This window comes from Dermochelys coriacea, chromosome 8 (genome assembly GCF_009764565.3).
Source record: "Dermochelys coriacea isolate rDerCor1 chromosome 8, rDerCor1.pri.v4, whole genome shotgun sequence".
In the NCBI taxonomy this organism is placed as follows: Eukaryota; Metazoa; Chordata; order Testudines; family Dermochelyidae; genus Dermochelys; species Dermochelys coriacea.
In genome coordinates, this window is record NC_050075.1 from 33086603 (window position 1) to 33112989 (window position 26387).

The window sequence follows — 26387 nt, forward strand, 5'->3', positions numbered from 1 at the left end:
GCGCCACTTCCCGCAGCCCCCGTTGGCCTGGAGCGGTTAACCGCGGCCGGTGGGAGCCACCATTAGCCGAACCTACGGACGCAGGTAAACAAATCGTCCCCGTCCCGCCACAGGTTGCCGATCCCTGCCCTAAAACAATAAAATTGTCACCCAATACATAGAGACTCATGACGGAAGGAAAGAGAACTTTCACAATAGCTTGAACCAGACTATGGAACTTGGTCCCAAACGAAGTAAGAATGACTGCAGACCTCACTATGTTCAAAATAAATGCAAAACACATCTCTTTGACGTGGTGTTCCTTAAATTTTTTGTTCTCTCTCTCTCTCACACACTCATACACACTATACACCAGTCATACAACCTGTAAGTTAATATTTCTCTAAAGGAAGAAATAAAAAGAAATTTTGTAGTGTAGATATGGGCTATGCTATAGGCTTTTGCTAACATAGCTGTGTAAGTCAGAGATCACATCTCATCACACCCCTGACCAACAGAGCTATGCTGCCACAAGCTTGCAGTGCAGACCTGACCCAAGCATCATGGATGAAAATATTTCCATGAGAGTTTGCAAAAAGCCAGGAATGCTTTTGGGAGTGTGACCAGCCCCCTTCATTTCAGTGAGGTATTAACTCAGATCTCCATGATGGTAATTTGAATGTCAATATTTTTAACTGCTTCATTCCTCACCTCAGGCCTTATCTGTACAGTGATACCACTTTAATTATATTGATCTATTTAAAGTGGTAGAGTCACTTTAGTGCACACATAGTTATAGTCTCTTGGCTATGTGGACACCTATTCCTTTAAGGCAGGGGTTCTCTCATCACACCATGACACCCTTCTGACAACAAAAATTACTACATGTCTCCGGAAGTGGGGACCAAAACCCAAGCGCTTCAGCCCCAGGTATGGGGCCTGTAACCCGAGCCTTGTCACCCAGGGCTGAAGCCCTCAGCCCTGGGTGGTGGGGCTCAGGCTTCTGCTCTGGACCCCAGCAAATCTAACGCCAACCCTGGTGACCCGATTAAAATGAGGTCCTGACCCACAGTTTGAGAACCGCTGCTCTTAGGGTATGTCTACACAGCTTCACATGCGTGGCGGGGCCACGCCAGCTGATTCAGCCCAAGGGGTTCCAGTGAAGGGACGGTCTGAGTGCAGACACTCCGGCTCCAGCCCCAGCTCTGGGATCCTGCCACTTCGCAGGCGCTGGAGTCTGGGCTCCAGCCTGAACATCTACACCGCCCCTTAGCTCGAGCCCAAGTCGGCCGGCACCCGCCAGCTGCAGGGGTCGAAGTGCCGTGTAGACGGACCCAACAGCGCAGCCGTGCTGGTCAGGGGCGTGAAGAGGGCCGAGTTGTCTGAGGGGATCTACACTGCAGAGCGGCGCCACTGTGGCGCAGCCGCTTCCTGCGGTTCCCATCCTAGCAGGGGAGCACGCAGGACTGTAAAACCCGCCTGCGCGGCGGTGTCCCCTGAGCGGGTCAGGCCTCGGAAGGGCGAGTGGTGGGGGTCACGGCTCTGCCGTGGCTCTTTCTGTCGCCACACAACGCGTGTCGTTGAGGGCCTATCTCCAGATGCACACGGCTCCGGGAGAGCCCAGCCCACTTCCCCTCGGCCGCAGTTCACTTGTGTTCGCGTGGAGGGCGCTGCCCAGCGGGGGCGCCGGGAGTGATAGTAGCCAGGAGGGGGGAACACCGACCGCCATTTTGAACACAAGGCGCCCTCCTTGCCGGGTTGGGGGGGGGGGGGACACAGAAAGCTCGCGAGAGCCCGCACCGCGGGGAAGCGAAGGAGCACGCGAGCGAAGCCGGCGCACGCGCAGCGTAGACACCAGGGGGTCGCGTGGCGGCCGCGGTGGAGAAAGGCAAGTGGAAGGGGCGGGGTTAGAGAGTGCAGCTCTCGCGAGAACACGGAGGCTATATATGGGTGTGGGGGTGGCGAAAGCTTCCCCTCAGTGCAATTCCGTCCGGAGAGCGTAGCTGCTAGCCCCCCGAGGAGCAGGCCCGAGACCATGGAGGACAGCATGGACATGGAGAGCATGGGCCCCCTGCGCCCCCAGACCTTCCTCTTCGGTAACGCCCCGCGCCGGGCCGCCCACGATGGGGCCCATCCCGCCTGGGGACCGTTATCCTCGCGGGCAAGGCGCGGCCGCCTGGGCCCAGGCTGCTCGGGGGGGTGGTAGCGCGCACGGGGGCTGGGGGGAGGGGCGCGGGACGAGGGTTCGCGGCGGGGGCTCCGCAGAGACGCTCTAGGAGCGGCAGCAGCCCGACCCCACGTGGCTGGCGCTCGCACGTGGCGTCTGCTCCGGCCTCTAGCTCCTGGCAGCGGCCGGCGCTTTGTTCCTTCTGCTCCCCGCGTTCCCCAGGCAGGAGCAGCCGCTTCTCCCCGCTCTGCCGCCCGGGCCCAGGATCTGCTAGTTCCCGGGGATGCGCTTCTCCCTCGCGCGGCGGGCCTGCAGCCGGTAAATGCCCTGGGCGCACATGGCAGCGTGGGGCGGCTGCGTCTCGGAGTGAAGCACGTGGAAGGGCCGCGCTGTGGGCAGAGAAGAGGCGTGGGCGGAACCGGGCCCCGCTTGTGAACCCCGTAGGCCCAAATTTAATACGCGATTGGCTCCACTGCAGCTAACTGTTGTTTTTAATACATTTGAATCTCAGTAGCTTGCACAAATGATTCTGTGAGACCCCTTAAAAATTACCGACACTTGCAAATTACTGATCAGGTGACCAAATAAGAAGCAAATATTGTGCTCTGCCTTTTTGTGGCGTACGAACACATGTTCTATCTTTTTTTTTTTTTTAGAGGTTAGCTTTGGTATTGAGACCTCACTGCGTTTCTTTCTGCTGTTAAATCTGAGATGTGAGCATTGAGGAACCCTGCAATTTGTATACAAATTTAGATTTTTGAAGTGCAAGCTTGTAGGTTTTGGATATAGTAAGTTCTAATAAATAAGTACTGAAAGGAAAAAGGTTTTAATATGCAATAAATGTATGTGCAGTTTTATAGTTAAAATATTTTACCTGTAACTTAACCGAACTTTTGCAGGTTGTGAACTAAAGGCAGATAAGGAGTATCACTTCAAGGTGCATGATGAGGAAAATGAACACCAGTTGTCACTGAGAACAGTAAGTCCTCATGCTCGGAAATTTAAGATTATGGTCCTGTAGAAAGTAGCTTTCAGCCTTCATAATCATGGGAATCATAAATGAAAATCATTTTATCACTTTTATCCTCCTGTACAGTTTTGTGTGTTGGATGCTGTGCTCCATTGTATTTCAGTGGTGCTTTGTGAAATTTATAAAAACTATTTAAGTATTTTGGTATAGATACTTAAGAGTAAAATTACATGAAACTTGTTGTTTTCTAGTCAGTTTCCATATTTTTTTACTGAAATTTCTTCAGAATTACTGATGTAATTAAAATTTACTAAACTCTTCTTTTTTGATGAAGAGGAGAAATTTAATTTTTAAAATAAGCATGTTATGTATGTCAGAACCCTGTTTTGGAAAAGTAAAAACTAATGCAAATTGAGTAACGATTATAATTTTTGCAGTAGTGAAAAGTAAAATATCTTTGTCAAGCTTAAGCATTTACTTACCAAGCAATTTGTTCAGGTGCTTGCCAGTTTAAGAATTCAGGATTCTTTTCTATTGCGAGACTTGATGAAATAACTAAAAAGAAAAGGAGTAGTTGTGGCACCTTAGAGACTAACAAATTTATTTGCGCATAAGCTTTCGTGAGCTACAGCTCACTTCATCGGATGTGAGCTGTAGCTCACGAAAGCTTATGCTCAAATAAATTTGTTAGTCTCTAAGGTGCCACAACTACTCCTTTTCTTTTTGCAAATACAGACTAACACGGCTGCTACTCTGAAACTTGAAATAACTGTGTGTGATATCACTGCTTTTGCCATATAGCAGGGTGGATTGATTTAAGTCACTGATTTTAATCATTGTCTGCAGGAAATTTTAATTTAAATCCTCAATTTTAGTCATGTTTTGCATTTTTTTCCTTGTCTTACAGATGTTGATTTTCATTTGTTAATCAAAATACTTGGATTTGCAGCTACATATAGCCTTTATGTTAAGTTTGGTGGGTTTTGCTAGCAACAGATTTAATTATGCTGTTACATAGCTAAACTTACACTTAGATTCTTAATTTTTACTTGTTAGAAAATGGTGAATGATGCACTTTGACAATGGTTTTTTATTACTTTTTCTCATGCTGTATTTAGATGGAAATGCAAATTTCATTAAAATGCACAAAATAAAATTTTAACTTTACTAAATAAAACTACATTAAATGTGCTGGTACATAAGAAAAAAGTGAAACAAAACATGGATTGTATTTAAAGCTAAGTAAGTCTTATCTGTAGTTAGTGAATTGAACTGATTATATCTGGTCACCATATCCTTCAAGATTTTAGAACTAGTAGATCTCATATGAACATAAGAATGGCCCTACTGGGTCAGACCAAAGGTCCATATAGCTCAGTATCCTGTCTTCCAACAGTGGCTAGCTGCCCCAGAGGGAATGAACAGAACAGGTAATCAAGTGATCCATCCCCTGTCGCTCATTCCCAGTTTCTGGCAAACAGGCTAGGGACACTATTCCTGCCCATCCTGGCTAATAGCCATTGATTGACCTAGCCTCCATGAATTTATCTAGGTTTTTTTGAACCCTGTTATGATCTTGGCCTTCACAACATCCTCTGACAAGGAGTTCCACAGGTTGACTGTGCGTTGTGTGAAGAAATACTTTCTTTTGTTTGTTTTAGACCTGCTGCCTATTAACTTCATTTGGTGACTACTGTTTCTCATAACACGAACTAGGGAACACTTCCTTACCTCCTTCTCTACACCTGTCATGATTTTATAGGCCTCAGTCGTATCTCCCTTTAGCTGTCTTTTTCAAGCTGAAGAGTCCCAGTCTTATTAATCTCTCCTCATACGGAAGCTGTTCCATATCCCTAATCATTTTTGTTATGCTTTTCTGAACCTTTTCCATTTCCAATATATCTTTTTTGAGATGGGCTGAGCACATCTGCACAGAGTATTCAAGATGTGGGCTACAGTGGATTTATACAGAGGCAGTATGATGTTTTCAGTCCTATTTTCTATCCCCTTCTTAATTATTCCCAGCGTTACATTTGCTTTTTTGACTGCCACTGCACATTGAGTGGATGTTTTCAAAGAACTATCCACAATGATTCCAAGATCTTTCTTGAGTGGTAACAGCTAATTTAGATCCCATCATTTTATATATATAACTGGGATTATGTTTTCCAATGTGCATTACTTTGCATTTATCAACATTAAATTTCATCTGCAATTTTGTTGCCCAGTCAGCCAGTTTTGAGAGAAAATTAATTCTTTATTAATTTTGTCACCTCACTGTTTACCCCTTTTTCCAGTTCATTTATGAATGTGTTGAATAGGACTGATCCCAGAAGAGACCACTGGGGGACACCGCTATTTACTATCTCATCCTTTCACACATAGTTTTATTCATATATTGGAAGAAGAAAACAAGCTTTCCTGCCTTTTCAACTCCCGGTTGTTTTTAACTGTTCATGAGTTAGTCATTTAACTGAAATGAAGAATATATTCTCTGCATTTGCAGAAGAGGCTATTGCTATCAACAGCTGGGTTAGAACTTCAATAAACTCTGGTTTCAGGTGCTTAACCAGTGACTCTCTCCAGTTCAGTGGCTTGAAACTTGGCAGCAAATGTACTGCTTAATATTATTTAGTATTTATTTGAAAGATTTTAATAGATTATAGTAAATTTAGCCCTTAACATAAGATGTTGATTTCAAATCTAATTTAAAATACTTACAATCTTTGATTTTTATATACTCTGCACGTAATTTAATAAAGTACAGTTTCTTTCATTTATTTCTTCCTAAAACATTTAATGTAGTGATTGATGCAGAATGCCAGAAATGTCTGCTTTTCAGTTGTGGACTAAAGTGATTCCTATACATAGTCTGTAAAGCTCCTTGAGATTTTTTTGGGTGAAACTAAATAGCAGCAGTTGATGAAATCATGCTTAAGTGTAGAAAATGCTTTCTTACTCAGATTTCTTTTAATGTCTTCACCTGTTGATGAGGGAAAGAAAACCCTGGACTCAGTTTGGAAGATTTTCTTTTAAAACATATATAATTATGAAGTAATTATATATGTATGTTAATGCAGGGGCGGGTAAACTTTTTGGCCTGAGGACCACATTGGGTTGTATGTCTGTGCCTCCTGAAACAGCTAGGCCTGGCTCTGATCCCCCCCTCTTGCCCCCTGATGCGCCCCCCCGGTGAATCCCATCCAACCTCCCTGTCCCCTGATGCTTGCGCGCGCACACACTCGGATTCCTGCCCCCTGCTGCCCCATCCTTCCCTCCCTGCCACCCCATCCTCTGACCACCCCAACCACTATCCATGCCCCCGCTTCCTGACCACCACCTTGAACTCCCCTGCCCAACCCCCACCCTGTCCCCTTACCATGCTGCCTGGAGCACTGGTGGCTGGCGGTGCTACAGCCGCACTGCCCAGAGCACCAGGACAGGCAGCCATGCTGCCTGGCTGGAGCCATCCATGCCACTGCGCAGTACAGAGCACCGGGTCAGCCCGCAGTTCTGCAGCTGCGCTACTAACAGAAGCTCGCAGCCCCGCTGCCCAAAGTATTGTGTTGGTGGCACAGTGAGCTGAGGCTGCGGGGGAGGGGGAACCAGCGGGGAGGGGCCGGGCAGGAGGGTCCTGTGGGCTGTAGTTTGCCCACCTCTGTGTTAATGAATGTTTTTCAGTTTGCTTTTAAAGAGAATAAGCATTGAAATGCAAAATGAAATTTATTTTCACAATGCTGAATATGGGTTGGTTGTCCCATATGGAGCTCTACGGGGGATAATGGTACTTACACAATTGTTTGTAGCTGTTTAAAAATCAAAGCAAGAAAATGATTAAATTTTGCAGTTGATAGACTTCTTACACAAGATGAGCTTAAAAAAAATCAATATTTAAGTGTTACATTATTCTCGCCTTTTCTGAAGTTTTACTGCTTAATTGTCCTTATTTTTGAAGTGTGTCAAAGACTGGAGATTGAGCTCTTGGGTATACCCAAAATCAATCAAATAATATGAAGACTATTAAATTGCGATAAGTGAAAGCCAAATTAAATTACATGATAGCAAAGAGCTGGGTACTTAAGTCTGCCTAGTCATTTTTGTTAGTTCCTATACGCTGTCTCCTGTTCAGAAGAACATGCAATCATTATGAGGTTGTTTTTTTTTTTTTTTTTTTTCCCACCAAATGCATCCGATGAAGTGAGCTGTAGCTCACGAAAGCTTATGCTCTAATAAATTTGTTAGTCTCTAAGGTGCCACAAGTACTCCTTTTCTCATTATGAGAGCAATGATTCATTTACTAAATGAAACATAACTTTACTGTAGATTATTCAGATGTGTCATAAGAAAGCTCACACTAAAAAGTACTGTGGGGGGGCAGGATCTATAGTCTGTGAAACTGATGGATGATTTTACTGCAATCCTAACAGTGGGAAAAGGCATTGCCTCTAATGCAGTTACTGTGGGATAAGAGCCGTTCTTATTCATAAACGCACTTCTAGCAGTTAAGGTGTCACATACAAACTCAAAGAAGTAAAGTTAGGCCAGTTGCATGCCTGCTTCTCCACCACACTTCAACACTGTCACAATCGCCATATGCTGCAGGGAACACACAATTTTAACTCTGCTTGAGTGTGGAGGGATGACAGCCTTCCAGCATCACTACAGAAAGTTTGTTCTGAAATATTCAGCATCCTGGACAGCATTTTTCATAATTTAACAAATTGTAGTTTATTAATAAATGCATAGTAAGCCTCTAAAAAGTAGCCAATCCCTTAAATAAATGCTACAAGATCAGTTTTTTAAAAAAAAATGCCATGTGAGGCTAAAAAAATCATGACACTCAAAATAAAATTCTTAAGTGTCTGATATTTAAATAAACCTCAGCATAACATTTATTTGAAAAATTTCAGGAAGTTCAATCTTTACTCAATAGATTAGGTTGTAAATCAGTGGAAGGTGTTATATATTTTTCATAGTAAAAAGGTTGATTCCCTGTATTTAATGAAAAGTAAAACCAAGCCTTTACAGTAACTCCTTCATTGGGGTTGTGGAGTGTACATTGCTGGGAATTGAGATTGTATCTTTGTCTAAAAGGTACTTTAGTCTAATCAAACAGGGATTAAAAAATTCCGGAAAGTTCTATTGCCTGTGTTATGCAGGTCAGATTTCAATCACAATGATCCCTTCTGACTGTCTAATCTGTAAATCTATAGTTTGTACTGCAGTAGTCCCCAGAGACCCAACTTCACATAAAACTGCCCCTGCCCCCAGGAGTTTCCAGATTATGTGAATTAGCATATCTATATTTAAATTATCTCTCAATAGATGGGGAAGAGGTGAAGTAGATAAAATGGAATCTTCTCTGATTGTATGTTTAGAAGGTAAAGGTCATAATGAACTACATGTGAACTATATATACTACAATACATGACATAAATCACTGATTAGCCTTTCAGATGCTTAACTTGTCTGGAGTAGGTGTAGAGAGGTTATTTTACCTCCGTATTTGGCATTGGTGCTACTGTTTCTGTGTTGAGTTTTGGGGGCCTCAAATCAAGAGAGATTTTAATAAATTGAAGAGGGTTCAGAGAAGAGCCAGGACAATGATTAAAAAAAGTTAGAAAACATGTCTTATAGTGATACTCAGGCAGCTCAATCTATTTAACTTGGCAAGGTTAAGGGGTTATTTGGTTACCTTTTATAAGTACCTATATGGAGAACAAAGATTTAATGGGCCCTTCAATATAGCAGAGAAAGGTATAACACCATCCAGTGGCTGGAAGTTGAAGCTAGGCAAATTCAAATAGGAAATGAGGGGTGATAGTGGATTTTCCATCATTAACTTTAAAATCAAGATTGGGTGTCTTTCTAGAAGATCTGGTCTAGAAATTATTTTATGAAAGTATTATGGCCTGTGCTATACAGGACATCAGACTACATGATCACCATGGTTCCTTATAGATTCTGTGGCCATAAGTTACATGGCTTCCTGATGCAAACTCAGCTGCTACTCATAGCTGTTGGAACGCTACTAGCCATTCCTCTGAGCTGCTAATGCAGTCTCTTGCCACAAAGGGATAGGGTGGGCAGATAAATAGACATATAAAATAGTTGCTGTCAGTCTGCAAAACACAGCAGAACCATTGTCCCTGGTTTTTGTTATGTGAAAGGATAAAAACACTTCTCCATTTTCTCCACACAATTCATGACTTTATAGACCTTTATCAAATCTCCCCTTAGTTGTCTTGTCTTCTAAGCTGAATGGTTCCAGTCCTTCTAATCTCTTCTCACATAGAGGAGGTGCCCTCTACTTTTTTCATTCCTAACCTTTTTTGAGATGGTGCGACCAGAACTGTGTGCAATATTGAATAAACAAGCAGTAGCCTTAATCAGATCTTGTAAGATACTGGCCTCAGTTGCATCACAAATACCTGGCTAGAACTCCTTTCTGGACAAAACAACTTTCCCCAGCCAGTTAATTGGTATAGTATAAGTCTAGAGAGAACAAGAGGTGAGGTGGCTGCACTGTTTTCATCTGTGCAAGTAGGTGTCCCTGGAATATCCATTACCAGATGGATTCACCTGGCCCACTAGATCAGTTTGAACTTGGTCACTATGGTTTTGGGGAATGATGGAACTATACAAATATACAACTAAACTATAAAAACCTTGTTTTGTTCAATGTATCTTATAGCATAAAAAGTTCAGTTTGGTTACTATTTTCTCATTATTGAAAATTAGTAATTCAGGTCATATCTAACTGCAGTCTGATGCTAATTAAATAAGTCTCTCGTGGTTTTCACTGCAGAAAGATAACCAAGAAACATATCTTTACTTAGTCTTAAGGGGTAAAAATACTGTTAAAATTGTGAATAAATTTAAAATGAATTTGAAAGTAAAAGTTTCTTCTAACAGTTTTGGCAATTTAAGAATGGTGGTTCAGCTTTTCATAAAGGATACTATATTTCACTTCTTGCATAGGTCAGTTTGGGTGCTGGTGCCAAAGATGAATTACACGTCATAGAAGCAGAGGCATTGGACTATGAAGGGAACCCTATTAAAGTCACGCTGGCATCTTTGAAAATGTCAGTCCAGCCTACGGTAAGGACAAACCTATATATTATTATTGATAAACTTTGGTGTCAAGTGGTAATCTCAGCTAAGAAATACCAACCTGCCAGGGTTCTCTTGGTCTTACCTGTTTAGTATGAGTCTAGTGGAACACTGTAGAGCATGAGTAAGGTACTGTACTGGGTACCACTCGTATGTGGGTTATAAATAATGCCTGCTGAACATTCTAATTCCTTCTTGACTGCTGCTGTGAGGAAGCTAGTGGTTTGTTTGTGTTAATGCTAGCTCTTTCAACTCTTCCACTTTCATTGTTTCTGCATCATTTGGGTTGGCTGCCTGTTCTGGCACTTATTTGATGGTCGGGTGTTGACTAAGTTGCTGTCAAATAACTTTCTGTTAAAATAACCAACATACTTTCTCTTCAGGTTTCTTTAGGTGGTTTTGAGATTACACCTCCAGTTGTTTTGAGGTTGAAATGTGGTTCAGGGCCGGTTCATGTCAGTGGCCAGCATCTTGTAGGTATGTGTTGTATTTAAAAATCCATTGAGAAGACGTACAAGTTTCATTTTACTCAGAAATATAGAATACATTCTAAACCAGGGGTCTCAAACTCAAATGACCACGAGGGCCACATGAGGACTAGTACATTGGCCTGAGGGCTGCACCACTGACCCCCAGCCCTACCCCCATTCCACCCCTTCCATGAGGCCCTGCCTCTTCCCACCCCAACTCCGCCCCCTCCCTGCCCGCAGGGGGTCAGGGTGCAGCAGGGGGCTCAGGGCAGGAGTTCGGGGGGGGGGGAGCCTCAGGGCAGGGGATTTGGCTGCAGGAGAGGTTCTGGGGGTGGGTCCAGTCTTGTGCGCACAGGGGTCTGTGTCTTGCCCTGGCCGCTCCCGTGGCCAGTGGGAGCTTCAGGGGAGGTACCCGGAGGAGCAGCCAGGGCAACACAGAGACCCCTGTGCCCCTCCTCCCCCAGGTCCTGTCCACTTCCCGGAGCAGCCTGGGGGCCAGGCAGGCAGGGAGCCTGCCCTGCCCCCAGTGCGTGCCAGGCTGGAGCTACTCTAGGTAAATGCAGGGGGGGGTGGCGGTGCCATGGGGAGCTGGCAGGCTGCAGAAAATAAGCATGCGGGCCATTTGTTTGAGACCCCTGTTCTAAACTGGTGAGAGTTTGTGTCAGCCCAGGTAAAGCTCCCTCTGCTGGACACACTAGGCCAAAAAGGACCCTTCTACAAAAGCATGAACCCATGTTCCTCTTTCAGCCTCTGGTTTTAAATGCCATCATTAACACCCAGTTTCTTTGTTTCTTCTTTCTGGGAAAATTCCATTGCTTTAGACTCCTGCCCTATCCAGAGAAGTTGGAAAAAAAACTGGTGTCACCTAAGATGTGGCCATTCCATTGTCCTAAGATTGCTCCTATTTGAATGGGAGCTAGTTATGTTAATGATTCTCCATTGTCCCTGGTCCTAGAAGGACACAACCCTTGCACTAATAATGACTGACCCGATGTCTAGTGCAACATTCGTCGATATAAGTTTTGTAAAATTAACCATATTTATAGGTTGGACATAGAAAGATACCCCAAATAGTCACAGCTTGATTTTTGGGTAACATGGCTGCTTACTAGTGGAAAAACTATTTTCTTCTGCATTTGTTAATTCTAAAACCCCTCAAGGGAACACCAGTTCTAGAAAATTGACAGTGATATGTGTTTTCAGGTAAAAAAGGACCCATTTTTTGTAGTTCTGGATGACCCTAATATGGTAAACACTGACCTTGTACAAAAATATTCATGCTATTGTTTCTTAGCATTAGAGGAAGAACCAGAGTCTGAAGATGAAGATGAGGTGAAGATATTAAACACTTCAGCGAAGAGACCAGCAAGCGGAATAGCAGCTAAAACTCCACAGGTAGAGTTGAGGTTTCTTATGAAGTATGTTCAAGACTTTCTCCTGGAAGAGTTTATATCACTACACCTAAAGCAAAGTAAGCAGCTAGATTCCTTACTGCGATTAAGGTGGTGATTGTTGACAACTGTGGGACAACTGTACTCAGATCCTGGAAATCAGTATTAAGACTTTCCCATACATAGTTCTAAAGTATATTTAACAGTATTTTTAAAGTCTGAGTGGATGTTAGTGGTTAGTATTTTTCAGTTTGCTTTTTAGTGTAAAAATTGGGGTTGAATGTATAACTGGTAGTAGTGAAAACCATATCCTGTGTAGTTAAATTGCAGATAATGCACAATGATGGGCCTTGTTATGTAGGATTCCATGCTAGGTATTCTTTTAGTTTGTAGCATCAGCTGTATTTTTAAAACAAATGCATATCTTGGTTTATGGTGAGCATATGGTTAACTCCTTTAACTTCATCAGTGTTTAAACTTGCTTCCGGTGTTTTAGACCTTGGGCTTTCTTTTCTTGGTTCTTGTTGCATGGATTTGGTAAAGCTTTTAATTGGCATTAGCAGAACTGATTTTTATGACTTGTCTACATATATAAAAGTTGCGGTGGTTTAATTTTAACTTAATTTAAAAAGTTATTTAGTTAAACCAGGTCCTTAAAACTCATTGGTTTTAAACCAGTATCATTTTAGTTCATCTGTAAATTTACCAATACAAAGTAAACCAATACAAGTCAGGTTTAAATCAGTTTGAAGTACCAACACACAAGTTGGCACTAGGTTACTTATTTGATATAAAGTGACACATTTAAACTGATGCAACTCTAGAAGAGGCCTTCATCTTGTTGGTGATACAATACTGTTTATGGGAAGAGCAAATTTCTGACAAACCTTGTGTACCATCTATATTGCACTTTCAGAAAACCATTTGTTTAACTTTGTAACCAGATTTGTAACAAATCTTTTCTCTAAAGAAAAAAGCAAAACTGTTAGAAGATGAGGATGAAGATGATGAGGAGGAGGAGGATGAAGACGAAGAGTGTGTATCTTTCTCCTTTTTGCAATGCATTTTGAAATGTTTAGTTTTCAGAGGTAGTGACTTCCGAGCATGAAAAATACGCATGATATTGAATCAAGGGGATTTAGTTCTTAATTGGCCTAGAAATTTTATAGTGAGTCTTATCTCCAAGTAAGATCTGGCTTCATGTGTCATGATGTTGCTGTATAGATTACTTTCAACCCTGACTCAGGATTGGGAATCTGTTTTAGGCATTTGGGAAAGTGATGGGATTTTTTTTAAAGAGATCCCCTACATATGTGCAAGAATTTTTTTTTGTAGGAAATGCTGTTGAGATATTCCAGTTCAGTTAGAGGAGCAGGGCTAATTGTCTTATTGAAGCACATAAATGAATCCAGAAGCACTTGCTGAAGTGCTTCTGTGAGAAGCTGCTGTGTTGAAAACTGTCAGGGAAAACAAATGATAAAAAATGACATCTGACCCCTTCAGCAAAACTTCTTAATCTTCTGGTAGCATGCTACTTCTGTACTAAAGCAGAATCTAGAGGTAGTATTAGGGAGTGAGAAAACCAGAGGGGAGAGAAGTGTTAGGGGCAAGTGCAAAGGTAGGCAGAAGTAGAGATCTGAAAGAAGGGAAGAAAGCCATTTAAGCCAAGCAACCTAGGTTTTAAATTTTTTATTATGAACACTTTTTTTTGTAGAGCATCTTAATTTATATTTTTCTCATTACTTTATAAATACAAAACTCTACAGAGTATGCTGCATGTACTTGAAGTGGCAATTTCCAAGCATGAGAGAGAGAGAGATATTCCTAAGTTACTCTTATTGCAGTAGTAAGTGGAAGAAAATTAGAAAAATGGTCTTTTAGTGTTTGAAAGAGTCTCTGCTTTACTTGATACCCATTCTTCCAAGATGGGTAGTAAAATATTCACCTTATAGAAGATTCTTTTCAAGTTGGTGGTCTAACTTGCTTTTGACAAAGTCCACTTACTTCACTAAAACATCTTCCATTGAAGGAACAGGAATTAGGATGAAGTCACTGAAAAATGAACTGTTTGCGTTAATTGAAACAATTATGTACCTATTGGGGTGGGCTTCTTAGTAATGTAATTTTTAATTCTAGTGATGATGATGATGATGATGATTTAGATGAAGAGGAAGAAGAGAAGATTCCAATGAAGAAAGTAAGTAGTCTTCATATTTGAGACCATGTTTGTCTGGATTTTTGAAAACTTGCAGATCTTTAGTATCAGTCACCCTAAAACATAATGAAAATAGTGGTAGTTACATATTTAGGTAGTAGAAATTTCTGTCTCAGATACACATGACTATTGTAGCTTTCTGCTTTTTATGTAATTCAGTTTCAGCTTTGAGAGCATTGAGGTAATGCAAAAACCCAAGTAGTTGGCTCAACTCTGTATGTATGGCCCCGCAGAAAACTTATCAGTATGCTACAGGAAATTAAACCACCAGCTTTCATTTCATTCAGAATTATTTCATCTACAAATTATATATGAATAGTTATTTAATTCAGTTTCTGTTGTCACAATTGTGCTGCAGATTCAAAGCCTCTAACTTTTAAAAACATTTTTGCCCAAAGTTGGTTTTTACTTACTGATACTGCTAACATGTTAGTTGTCTTGAACTTCCAGGTTTCTTTTAACTAATCCAGTTAATCCTAGCTTTTTTTCTTTGCATGCTCATACGTACGTTCCTTAATCCTCCTTGGTATATTTGGCCAACTCTCAAACTAAGTATGTACTAGTTCAAGGGCTGCCAGTAGAATTGGGGTACCCTCAGGGTGCGCATAATTTAGTTGTTTGCCATGTGTGGGCATAAACATTACTGTAATTAGCTAGAAAATGAGTTGGTACAAAATTGGGTATGGGGGGGCAGAGGCGTTGGGCCTGGCCCATCCCATAATGAAAATGGGGTTCAGTCTGGTTCCAGTATCAGTCAAGCCATAGAATGCACCTCTTCTGAAGAAATCCAGGGATTTCCTGGTAAGCTTGGGTGTTGATCACAAAGTGTGGAGGGGGATGGAAATCTTCAGATAATTTCAGGATATATCAAGTATTACAGAAGTTTATTTGCGTCTTTAAAACTTGCAAATTTATCCTGTAGGGAAACTTCTTTTGTGTAAAATATCCAGCTCCCTGGGAAAAGCTTATTTGTGTTTTTCACTGCAAATGATTGATTTGATGTTTAAAATTGTCAACCTGCACTCCTTAAATTAATGGGATACTTTACACCTTGTTTAATCTTTCAGTCTTTGTGGACTTGGGACAGCATTGCATAACTTCATATTTCAAAAGTTGCCTTAATCAAAAGGGCTAGGACTTTTAAATAAAAACTTGGCTGGTCTGTTCACAAGCTTGTACTGAAATAACAAAGTGGTTTCTAATTCACAGCCTGTTTGGTTGTGAGTTCTATCCAGTCCTAGCTGTTCCTCCATTTTCCCTTCAATTGTGCATATGTGCTTATAACTAGTGAATTGTAGACTTATAATTGGAGTGCAAACCTTGAACTATGTTGATAGGAAATCTTAATCGCTCCATTGTGCTTTTCCTTATCTGTAGCAAGTAATTAACACTTGACCTATCAAATTCCCCATTCCATGGGTGTTCACCCCCTTTGGCCCTGTTATGTGGCAAGTGTTCACCAAGTGCCAGTAGGAGTGCCTTTAGACCATTGTTTGCTCTGCTATAGGGATCTCGCTATATAGTGGTACCAGCTGTTCTCTTGCCCATAGTTAGCTTGGCATAGCAAAAGCAGCAGTGACTTGTTTGTCAAAATAATCCGGTTTTGCAAATAGGATTTAGTAGAATAAAAAGCAAGGTATCTCCTGTGTGTACCTCCTTTGCTCCAGAAGATCTGCAGATTTTCTGCCAAATGACCTGCATATTCATTCTAGTTTCATTTGTTGTAACTGACCAGAATTTGTCTGCAGTGTATCAGATGCCCATCTTGCATCTTTATAACCTAGACAATTTCAAGTCCTTTAGATTGTGGTTATTTTCACTGCTAAAGTGAGTTCAATCATTATGAGAAATGCAGAGAAAAATCAGTGTTCTCTTAAATAAGAATAAACCTTTCTAGTTGTCAAGTATTAAAGATAAAAAAAAACAAAACCTTTGTTCTAAACTGTTTAATTTTGTTCTCCAATTTGCGGTTATTACATAGCAACTTCACAATCCAAGGAAGTTAAGTGTAAAATTCTTTTAATTTCAGCCTGCCCGGGATTTGTCAGCAAAAAATACTCCGAAATCAAAGCAGAATGGAAAAGATTCTAAGCCGTCCACACCGGCATCTAAATCAAAAGTGAGTGACTACATATAATGGAAAAAAAATTCAGTTGAGCGAAATATATATATTGGAAGTGGTGTAGCAGTTCTAGTTGTATTCACCCATAACTTGGTTTCTCACTTAAAGACTGGACTCGTTTCATTATCCACATCTTTCCATTTAAGGATAAAGTTAATAAGGGAACTGGGGTATACAGACTCTTGGGTGAGCAATCTGCACTGATCTGAATTTGAAAAGAGTATGGTTTATTATCTAGATTAGCTCAACTAACCATGGACTGCAAAGGGTAGCCAGCTCTAAGCTTAGAAACCCTGAGATACCTACTCTCTGATGTTTTGTTCAACACAGAATTGGATATGGTTTAGTCACATCCTTGTTACGGTTAGATCTTGACCACCTCCACTGAGGCTAGTATTTGCCTTTGCTCCTGTCCAGTAAGGTGACCTGTTTTGATTAATGTAAGTATTAAGCTTGAGTTCTTAATACTATCAAATGACCCCTTAAAAAGTGCCAAGCAATTATCTCGTGCTTTTGATTCAGTGACTGCATAAAAAGCCCTTTCCGTTTGCTGTTCACTGATCACCTGTGAATTCTAAACTAGGAAAGTTAGGTGGTGCTAGAAATCATTCTGCAAATTTTTGAAATCCTACTGCCATGATTAGTGAGGCAAAGGGTTTCTTCTCCACAGTAGTGTCCAGGCTCCTAACCAATGCATATGAATGAAGATAGCAGTCATCTTGGGAAAAGTAGCAGGCTAGATTTAAGTTGAAAAGCCATCAGTCCCCGTGATGGCCTGTTTTCAGCACCCCCCCACCCCCCCAAAACAAAAACACACTTTCTGGAGCATGCAGGCTTTAGGCTTTTTAATAGCTTTTTGAGATTGTTTTGGATGAGAGCTATCTGAACTTAGTCCAGATAAATGAAGTAATGATGGGAAAGGAAAGATTGGGTCTAAGTCTTTGAGCTACAGTCATAGTTCAGACAACTGTTTTTTTGCTAGAAAGGCAAGAAAAAATAATTTTCCAGCCAAGCAACTAGAGGCTTGCAAATGTATACTGTCCCTTTAGCTGGAAGTATCTATAGAATTATAATTAGTAGTTGGAGCAGACATATGGACCACTGTTGATTATAGGCATTGCTGATAACCACCAGCCTAATGGTAATAGATTGTCTTGGGGCATGGCTACACTGGAAACTTCAAAGTGCTGCTGTGGGAATGCTCCCACGGCAGTGCTTTGAAGTGCGAGTGTGATCATGCACAAGCACTGGGATAGAGTTCTCCCAGTGCTCCTGGTAATCCACCTCCATGAGGGGATTATCTGGGAGCACAGCTCCCAGTGCTTGGAGCCTGTCTACACTAGTGCTTTAAAGCGCTCAGACTTGCTGCGCTCAGGGGGGTGATTTTTCACACCCCTGAACAAGCAAGTTAGAGTGCTATAAAATGTGTCGACAGGCCCTTAGTGTTTTTAAATTGGGTAGTTCCTGTTAAGTTTCGCCTTTTATGTTTTTGGAAGTACTGGGTAGATAATTTTCCTGAGAAAAAGGCACACTGAAACTTTTCTCTGATTTGGTAATGTACCATTTTGTACTACAGAGCGTATTGTTTGTAACATCAATATCAGTCTAAAGTTTGAGTGGTTTGTGCATGTGCCCTCTTAAAACCTGTCACCACTTGAAGTGAGGAGCACAAATTAAATTTTCCATTTTGTGATGACTATTCTAATAGCTTATTGAAGATTGAGAATATAAAATCTACTGGTGCAGCAGTCGTATGGAAACTGGAGCAAGATGGAATCATCCAGTATTCATATCCATATTTGTTCTTAGTATACTTACATGATGTCCAATATATTTTTTTATATTCAGTGGCTTCCTTTGTATTGTTTGAACAGTGTTTTAATAATTTCATTTCTAAAACAAAAGCTGAAGTAGTGAGAGAATTATAGTAGCTTCTTTGCAATTGCAAAATCTTGACAAATGTGTAACAAACTGGCTGCTTGTTTCAGACTCCGGCATCTAATAAAAAAGAAAATAAACCACAAAGTCCAAAATCACCAAAAGTACCCCTTTCGCTAGAGGAGATTAAAGCAAAGATGCAGGCAACCATAGAAAAGGTGAGTTTAAACTGATGGAAATGTTTATTTTCCAAATGGAATACTTTGTCCCTGACTTCAAGTAGTTCAGCAATGCTATCCTGATGGAAAGGAGATGTGACAAATATCCTAATAGAAGACACTGAAAAGTCAATATGAAAATGGCATTGTAGGGTTTCATGTTTTCAGGCTTCCCTGTCTTCAATATTAATTATGCACTCGAACTTAAATTTCTAACTCTCTTAAAATTAGACCCCTAAAGTCGTATGTAGATACCTAAATCAGCATTTAAATGTCTAATTGGTAATAAAGGTGCACAAGGTTGAAAATTTGGCCCTCATTTTGTAAGTAAAAGCTTGTTTGGTCTAGCCCCAGAGACCTTTGTGAGGAATCTGTTAAGATATGGGTACTTTCTCATTCATCACCTTCAATAAAGTTTCACAGACTGAGTTACGCCTTCAGTAATACCTGTGTAACCCCTATATCTTCAGCGAGGTTTGGCTAGGTGTAAATGATGGTATAGATGGAGAAACGGGATGCTATTTTATTCACTTTCAAAGTAACCACACCCTTTACAGATTTAACGTGGAGTGAGTGTGAGCATCTCACTTGTGTGGAGTAGGTAAATATTAGTAAGGCTGCTACTCAAGGGTATTTTTAGTAAAAAAGTCATGGACAGGTCACAGGCAATAAACAAAAATGCATGGCCTGTGACCTGTCCATGACTTATACTAAAAATACCTGTGATTAAATCTTGCCGGGGGGGGGGGGGGGAGAAGCGGTTAGTGTGGCTCTCCAGGACCACCTGAGCAGCTGACCGCAGGGTCAGCTGCACTGGCCCCTGTAGAAGTCACCAAGGTTGTGGAAAGTCACAGAACCTAGGACTTCTGTGGTGGACAGAGCCCTACATATTAGCTTTGTGTTGTCCTTCAGAGTTTGGCTCAAGCTTACCAGTCCTGCTGACCACTTACCTAATTTATAAAATACAAATTGGTTCTAAAATGTAGTCTGACATTTAGTATAAAACTTGCTTTATCCACACTTTAAGGGTGGAAAACATTGTTTTAAGCTTACTCATTTTGAATTGTTGGGTATATTATTGCCCTACATGATCATCTAATAGCGTAAATCTTCAAAATTTTCTTAATGTAAATATAATTTTGAATAGCCATTTTTTTGCTGTATGATTGTACAGGATAGGTGGTGGTTATTTTAAAAGAAAACATGGAGGGTGCTGGGGACCACAAGTCCCTGGATGTCTTTAAGAGCTTTAGTCTGCAAATTACTTGTACAGTGAATCCCAGAGATGTGTTCCAACTTCATAAATGCCTCACACTTAGGTGCATATGGATATTAACAGCCAGCAATGTAAGCTATAAAAATGTTGGCCCCTGGTGTTCTGAGATGTGGTGATAGACATTATGCTTGTTTTTTTTTTAAGGCAAGTCAATTGCATAGGCAAGGGCCTCATACTGGGGTTATGGATTTGGTAAAAGAACCTTGATGCTGAAAATTTTATTTTAAACAACTTTTGATGATAGACAGGGTTTCCTGACACACTCTAGTTAGCTTTGAAAATTTTTACTTGTACTAAGGATTTAAGACTTCTTAAGGGTTCTCCATTTATTGCAGCCATTCAGTGGTTTTACATACTAAAACTTCTACCTTTTTTTACAATAGGGTTCTGCCCTTCCTAAAGTGGAAGCCAAATTTGTCAACTATGTTAAGAATTGTTTCAGGACACAGGACCAGAAGGTAACTGAATTTACAGTGGCTTGGAAAAATCCAAAAACTTCTGTAACAAGATTTATAGATTCTTTCACTTTTAATCTCTACAAGCTTTGGACTTTCAAAGGGTTACAAACCACAAACAATACCTCACATTAAATAAATGGAAACTCTTTTAAGGGTTTAGTTGGCCAAGATGGAAACTCTAATGTTTTATTACATTTTTCCAGCTTTTATATGGTTAGTGAATTATCTCTTGCTGACTAAACCCACAGAATTTTCCTTTTGGCACCATATTGGCTAGGGAAATGAGCTGTGGTTTTCCCTGCTGCTGCATTTGGCAACTTGGGCAGTCTGCTCTTAAACTTTCTTTTGTTAGGGGATAGGCTTGGAAGGGGGAATTTTGCAATAGACATTATGGCAGTCTTATTTCTTTGTCTTCCAAAGTCAACTTGACTCTTGAGAGGGCATGCCAAAGGCTGGTATCAGAAAGGTACACGATTAGTTATTGCTTGACATTAGACTAATCCTGTATGTCTTAGATTTCCCTGCCAAAATTCCTGAAACATAAGGAATTTTATCATTGGAAGGGGGTTTTATGCTTTTCCTGCTGGTTTTTCCAGTGGTTCAAAGGTGTTAAATTGACTGACAGACAAAATCATAGGTTCTTGAAAGAAAATGTTTAAAAGCAGTTAGTCCCAGCTACTGAAGTTGATTTGACTTAAGTCAGGGCAGACAGAGTTCAGCCAATATTTGCCTAACTGGTCCACCACACCCTTCCTCTTGACTTTCCTTCACTAGATTCTTAGTGTGCAGTCTTTTTTAAGAAAACTGCATTTTTAAGTTTTGGGGAAAAGTATATTTGGTTCAGCAAAGTGCATGGCTTATACTCTGCATAGTATGTAAAGGATTCGTTGCCACATTTTTACTAGAAATCAACATTTTTGTGCCTCTTTCTACAAGACTTTGAGGTGTAATCCTTTTAAGCCAATCAGTATTAAAGCAGAATAGAAACTTGCCTTCTTACCAGCCCATTGTTTGCCACAAATAGCACTTTTTAGAGGACAACTTCTTAACACAAGCATCCAAAAACACAACTTACTATGTGTTCAACGTAGAGTTGGATACAGCTTTTTTCAGAGTACAACATTTGTGTAGCTTTATTTGAATACTTTTAACCATAGTATAAATGTGTGGAGTAAAGATAAATACAGGAGTAATGATTTTTAAAATACTTCATATATACAGGCATAGTTCAGTCCAGTTACCTCCAAGTTGTACTATCCAGAAAATAGGTAATTACACCATTTTTAACTTCAACTTCTAACATTTTTGTATACACTTTCAGGTTATTCAAGCTCTCTGGCAGTGGAGACAGACTCTGTAAGAAAGAAAACAGTTTAAACCATTCATTAAAATGTGCAGTCTTATTTCTGTAACCATTAATATTTGGCTGTCCTTTTTATATATGCTGAAAGAACTTTCCCTACTGTCTGATAAACGTTGTCCAGAATACTTTGCCAAGAACGTGTTGTCCAAAATGCCTGTTTAGTTTTTAAAGACGGAACTCCACCCTTTGCTTCATTTTAAATATGTATGGAATGTTTTGATAAGGCATAGTAGAGGTGGTGGTCAGACAAATGGAAATGGTGGGGAGACTAAATGTACATGTGAAAATAAAATTTAGTATTTTGATAAAGTACTATTGTTTCTTTATTTTTGTGGGGTTAGAGGTTGGGTTGCCTGTGTATCGAATAAGAGCTCTTAATTTCTCATAGGAGTTGCTAAATGTATTCCATATTTTTATCCAAACGTGTCTCAATCTCTTTAAATGAGATTTTTTAAATTAAATAGTCTGAGGTGGGGACAAAGTATGAATCAATAACATGCTGAAGATTGTCAGGCTTACAAACACAACTCATTGATCACATGAGCTGAACAGATGCTGAACGTTATTAAACAGTAAGAAACTTGGTTGGGGGAAATGATGGATTAATCCTGGCTGCACTCATTTGAAGAAAAGACCTTATCCTTAATTTCCTAGTCTGTCCCCAAGTAGCTGTCTTCCTTCTAAGGAGATTGTGTTGGGCCTAATGAGCTTTCTGTGGAAAAATTTGCAGACCTGTGCTGGAGTGTCTGCTCTTTGAGTGTTGTGGTATGCCAGTGTTCTCTGGTTTGGAGTAAACATTTTTAAGACCAGTGGGCTAAAAGTTTTGGAGGGTACATTAGGAAACAGTCTTTAATAGGACCTATTCTTGGAATTAACACTGTTCAGAAGATTTTGACACTGCTTTGTGGAGATGTGCTATGCATATCACAGTTTCTCCATCTAACAAGAGAGCATAGCTCTTTTATTCCAAATCATTGGATATCCTTGTTCTGACAATTAAAATAGCTAATCCTTTGTACAGGTATCCCTTGTGCCAAGCTTTTGGGCTTTGGACTAAAACAGCTTCTGGTATGAGTTCATGTCTTTCCAAGTCTCTCTACTCTGTGGATGAGGCATTCTGCAAAGTGTATAAATCAAAAATCTTAGTCAGAAATGGCAAAGTTGATAAGTAGAGCCAGGGCATGAAAGGTAGTGTAAAAAAAAAAAAAAAGTTGAGAGAATTGCCTTCCAGGTTGAATTCTGAAAACCTGACCAATTCTTGCTGTGAAATGAAAATGCCAAGGTAAAGCATTGGCCCTTGTGTGTTGAAGCAACGGAAAGGAGCAAGTGAATGATATGGTGTCTACCACTTAACACGTTGTTTGGTATCTTTCTTTTCTAATCTGGCTATACTCATGCTGTGTGGTAGGTGGTAATACCTGCATATTGGAAGTGTATATCTGGTTTATACTCTCACTATGTGAGATTGATAAATGCCCCTTGTGTCAAGCTAGTCCTAAATTCTGCAGCAAGGTCTGTAGCAAATGGGAGATGCAGCAACATTTAAAGAAAAGAGAATGACTACTACAGTATCCTGTATTAATCTTAGACTGTCCCTGTGCTGTCTTCAATGTACTGCAGATTTTTATACTGACAGAGGCATTATAGAAGTTGAGGGGCAGGGACTAAGTTTTGGCAGCCTAGTAGACAGCTGGTGCTCTTATCACCAGGGGAGTTGAGGTACTTTGGGATAAACTCATTAGGTGGATACTTTAGTAAATGTAATGATAGTCCAATTCATATCATTCCACCCTCCCCATCTATTTCCCAGTGGTTCCCAATGCACTCCTCTTTTTCTTGTTCACATAGGATTCAGGGGGACCACCTTAGTTGCATTCCCTTCCCATGAATGGTAACAATTACACAAGTACTGGCCCCCACAGGTTGCGGATATTACCCATCCACCTGGAAAGTGTTTTCACAAGTGTGGATAAATATGGGCTAGCCTGATTCAATACTGTAGACCATTGTTCTCACCAAGTGTCTCTCATTATAGCCATTAACATTAACAGCATTTTGTATACCTGCACACAATTCTCCCCATGTTAGCCTTCTGAAGCCATCCCCCACCCATGTCATAAGGTCTCCTGCCCACTGAGTTAACTACAGGTTCACCTCTATTGCTGTGGCAACAGCCGATAGTTGCTGTGTTCATTGATTTGTTGTAGAAATCTCATGTTTTGGCTTATCAGTTGTTTGATTACCCACTTGTCCCCCACATTCCATGCACCCAACAGTGTTTCCTGCTGCCCACAATCCCCTTTTCTGACAACAATTCTGGGTGTGCTCCCTCACCCACCAATTGAATTGTTTCAATCCCATTATGTATGCACTACAGTTGGGATGAATTTGGTCCACCCACCATTCCTTGGGGTATACAACCAATGTAATAGAGTGAAAGGATACGTTAAGTGCTGGCTACACCCTCTCCCACAATGGTTCCCATGTTTGGTCATCAAGGAATATTCTCAGCTCCAGGCTGCAGCCAATTTTAAATTCAGACTCTTCCAACTTGGCAGCCATATCACCTGTAGTGTTACATTCTTCAAAATGGTTAACTTGTCATATACACCATGTCCCAATTTCCATCCAAAAACCATACCAGTGTCCCCTTCTTTACCTGATTGGGGTTAGCTGCCCAAAACACCTGTGTTGGGTTTTACCTGGGCTGGCTTCACATAGGTGTGGCGTGCCAGCCAGGTGTAATCCGGCTACCCAGACTGCAAGTTCCTTTACCACTTCTGTAGTAATGTTTTCAGCTTGTAGAGCCAATAACCACTTTGCAATATGCTGCCCACTTGTCCCTGTAAAATAGTATGCATGTTTAGCAGCCAGAGGGGGTCATGATAGGACTGGACTATTACCTCTGCATTCCCATGAGGTATTTGAATTTCCCTACCCCGAGTAGGTACACAACACCACCTTTTCAAACCATCCATACTCAAGTTCCACAGCACTCAAAAGTCAGGAGGCCCCATACATGTGTGTTAATGCACACCCATCATAGTGTCAGATACCAAAGGGTATACAGATTAAAGGGTTTCTCCCCATCTGGGGATGCCAGCACTGGATAGGTGTTCCTTAGTACCCTCACTGCGTCACTACACTCTTCTGACGATTCCCAAGTTGAAGCTCAGATTGGGTTGAATGGAGGCTGGGCTATTTCTGCATAATTGGCCGTAAAATCCCTGCAAAATCCAGTTAGACCCAGAAAACTTTACAAGCTTTTAACGTTGGTGGGCAGCTGCAGGTACTGGATTAATTGCACCTGTCCCTTATCAATCTCCCTTCCCCCCGAGATCCCTCCACCCCAGGTAATTTACCCTTGTCTGTCCAATTTGAGCCTTCTTCCCATTGACTTTTAACTCCTTTTGTGAAAGCCTGCAGGACTTGCTCGGTAAGTTCCCTGTCTTCCTCCTCTGTCCCTGACATTAGCCACAGGTCATCTACATATTGTATGCATCTTGCTGAATCCACCTCCTCCCGAGCTTGTTTCATGTATCTGTGGAAAATTGCAGGGGAATCCTGATATTTGTCCAGCAAAATTGTCTGCCCTTCCCAGCTTGTGTAAATCTCCTGCCACCAACAAATTGAGTATTATTACAACCCTACATAATCTCCCCTTTTCCCCCAGGTACCTTTGATCCGTCCCCTCCTCAGTGTTAATTGTGTCTCCCCTTTTGTTGCCCCTACAACTGTTGCAGTTCCTTCTGAGGATCTCCCCTGCTCCCAGGTGGTTAAACTGATGGCTGCACCGGTGTCTGTCAAAAAATCCCTCCTGGGACTCCCTTCGATTGCCCCCAGGAGTGTGGGGTGACCAGATACATCCCATCCTAAACTGAGAACATGGACAGGATGTCCCTAAGTTGCAACACCCACCTCTGTCCCTCCCACTGGTTCAGAGTTGGACCAGGGATCCTGGCACCAAAGTTGTGTGCCTGGCATTTCAGGCAGTCTCAGTCCCCTGGCGTCCGGGGCAACTTCCCCTCTGATCTGGTAATATCCTGGGTAGTCAGTTTAGGCTGAAGTCTCTGAATGTGTTGCTCTGTAGCTGTCCGCTTGTCCCTACTACTCCCCTGAGACCATGATCCCTCCCTCTACATCCACCCCTTTCCACTTGATACTGACCCCCCAGTGTAATAACATGGACTGGCTCTTCCCCCTGATGCATTTGCCTCCACACATCTGCCTGCTCCAACAGCTGAGTGGGAACAAGTTCAGGGTGCTGCAGCTGTAAGTGACCCACAAACTGCGGATCGCTCAGCTTTAACCATTTCTCCAGCAATTCCACACCCCTACCATGCTCCACACCTCCACCAGGTCCCGGTGCCCCTGCCTGGGGCATCACCCATGGACCGTCCAGGGTATCCACCCAGCACCATGCCCATGCCTGTATGCGATTAAGGATATCCCGCCCTGTTTCCCCAGGGATTCGCTTCATCTTATTCATCCCCGCAGTACAAGAGTACACCCTGAACAGCTGTTTTTCCACCTGTCCTGGGATTAGAAATGGGTGTGCCAGCCTGGCCCCTGCCACATCAATTCCCAAGGGGCCCTGTCCCAAACGACTACACCATGTGATCACCTGATCCTCATGAGTCAAACCCTCCATCTTCCTGTTCACCTCCACTAGCCACAGCACAAACTGATCCCAATCATCCCGGGGTACCTTTCCCAGCTGGCCCAGCACTGCTTCCCAGTCCTTCAGGGACAAGGGGCAGATTTCCA

The 26387-nt window shown here is 41.6% G+C and overlaps 1 protein-coding gene across 1 annotated transcript; it reads left to right on the plus strand.

Moving 5' to 3' along the window:
- The first annotated feature begins 1918 nt into the window (after positions 1-1918).
- On the plus strand, positions 1919-21932 carry NPM1 (nucleophosmin 1). The gene is made up of 11 exons (XM_038414143.1): positions 1919-2075; positions 3046-3125; positions 10098-10217; positions 10613-10706; positions 11994-12094; positions 13061-13125; positions 14227-14287; positions 16335-16424; positions 18416-18523; positions 20183-20257; positions 21579-21932. Exons 1-11 carry the CDS (start codon positions 2015-2017, stop codon positions 21615-21617), a joined length of 894 nt encoding a protein of 297 aa, XP_038270071.1. The 5' UTR covers positions 1919-2014; the 3' UTR covers positions 21618-21932.
- The last annotated feature ends 4455 nt before the right edge of the window (positions 21933-26387 follow it).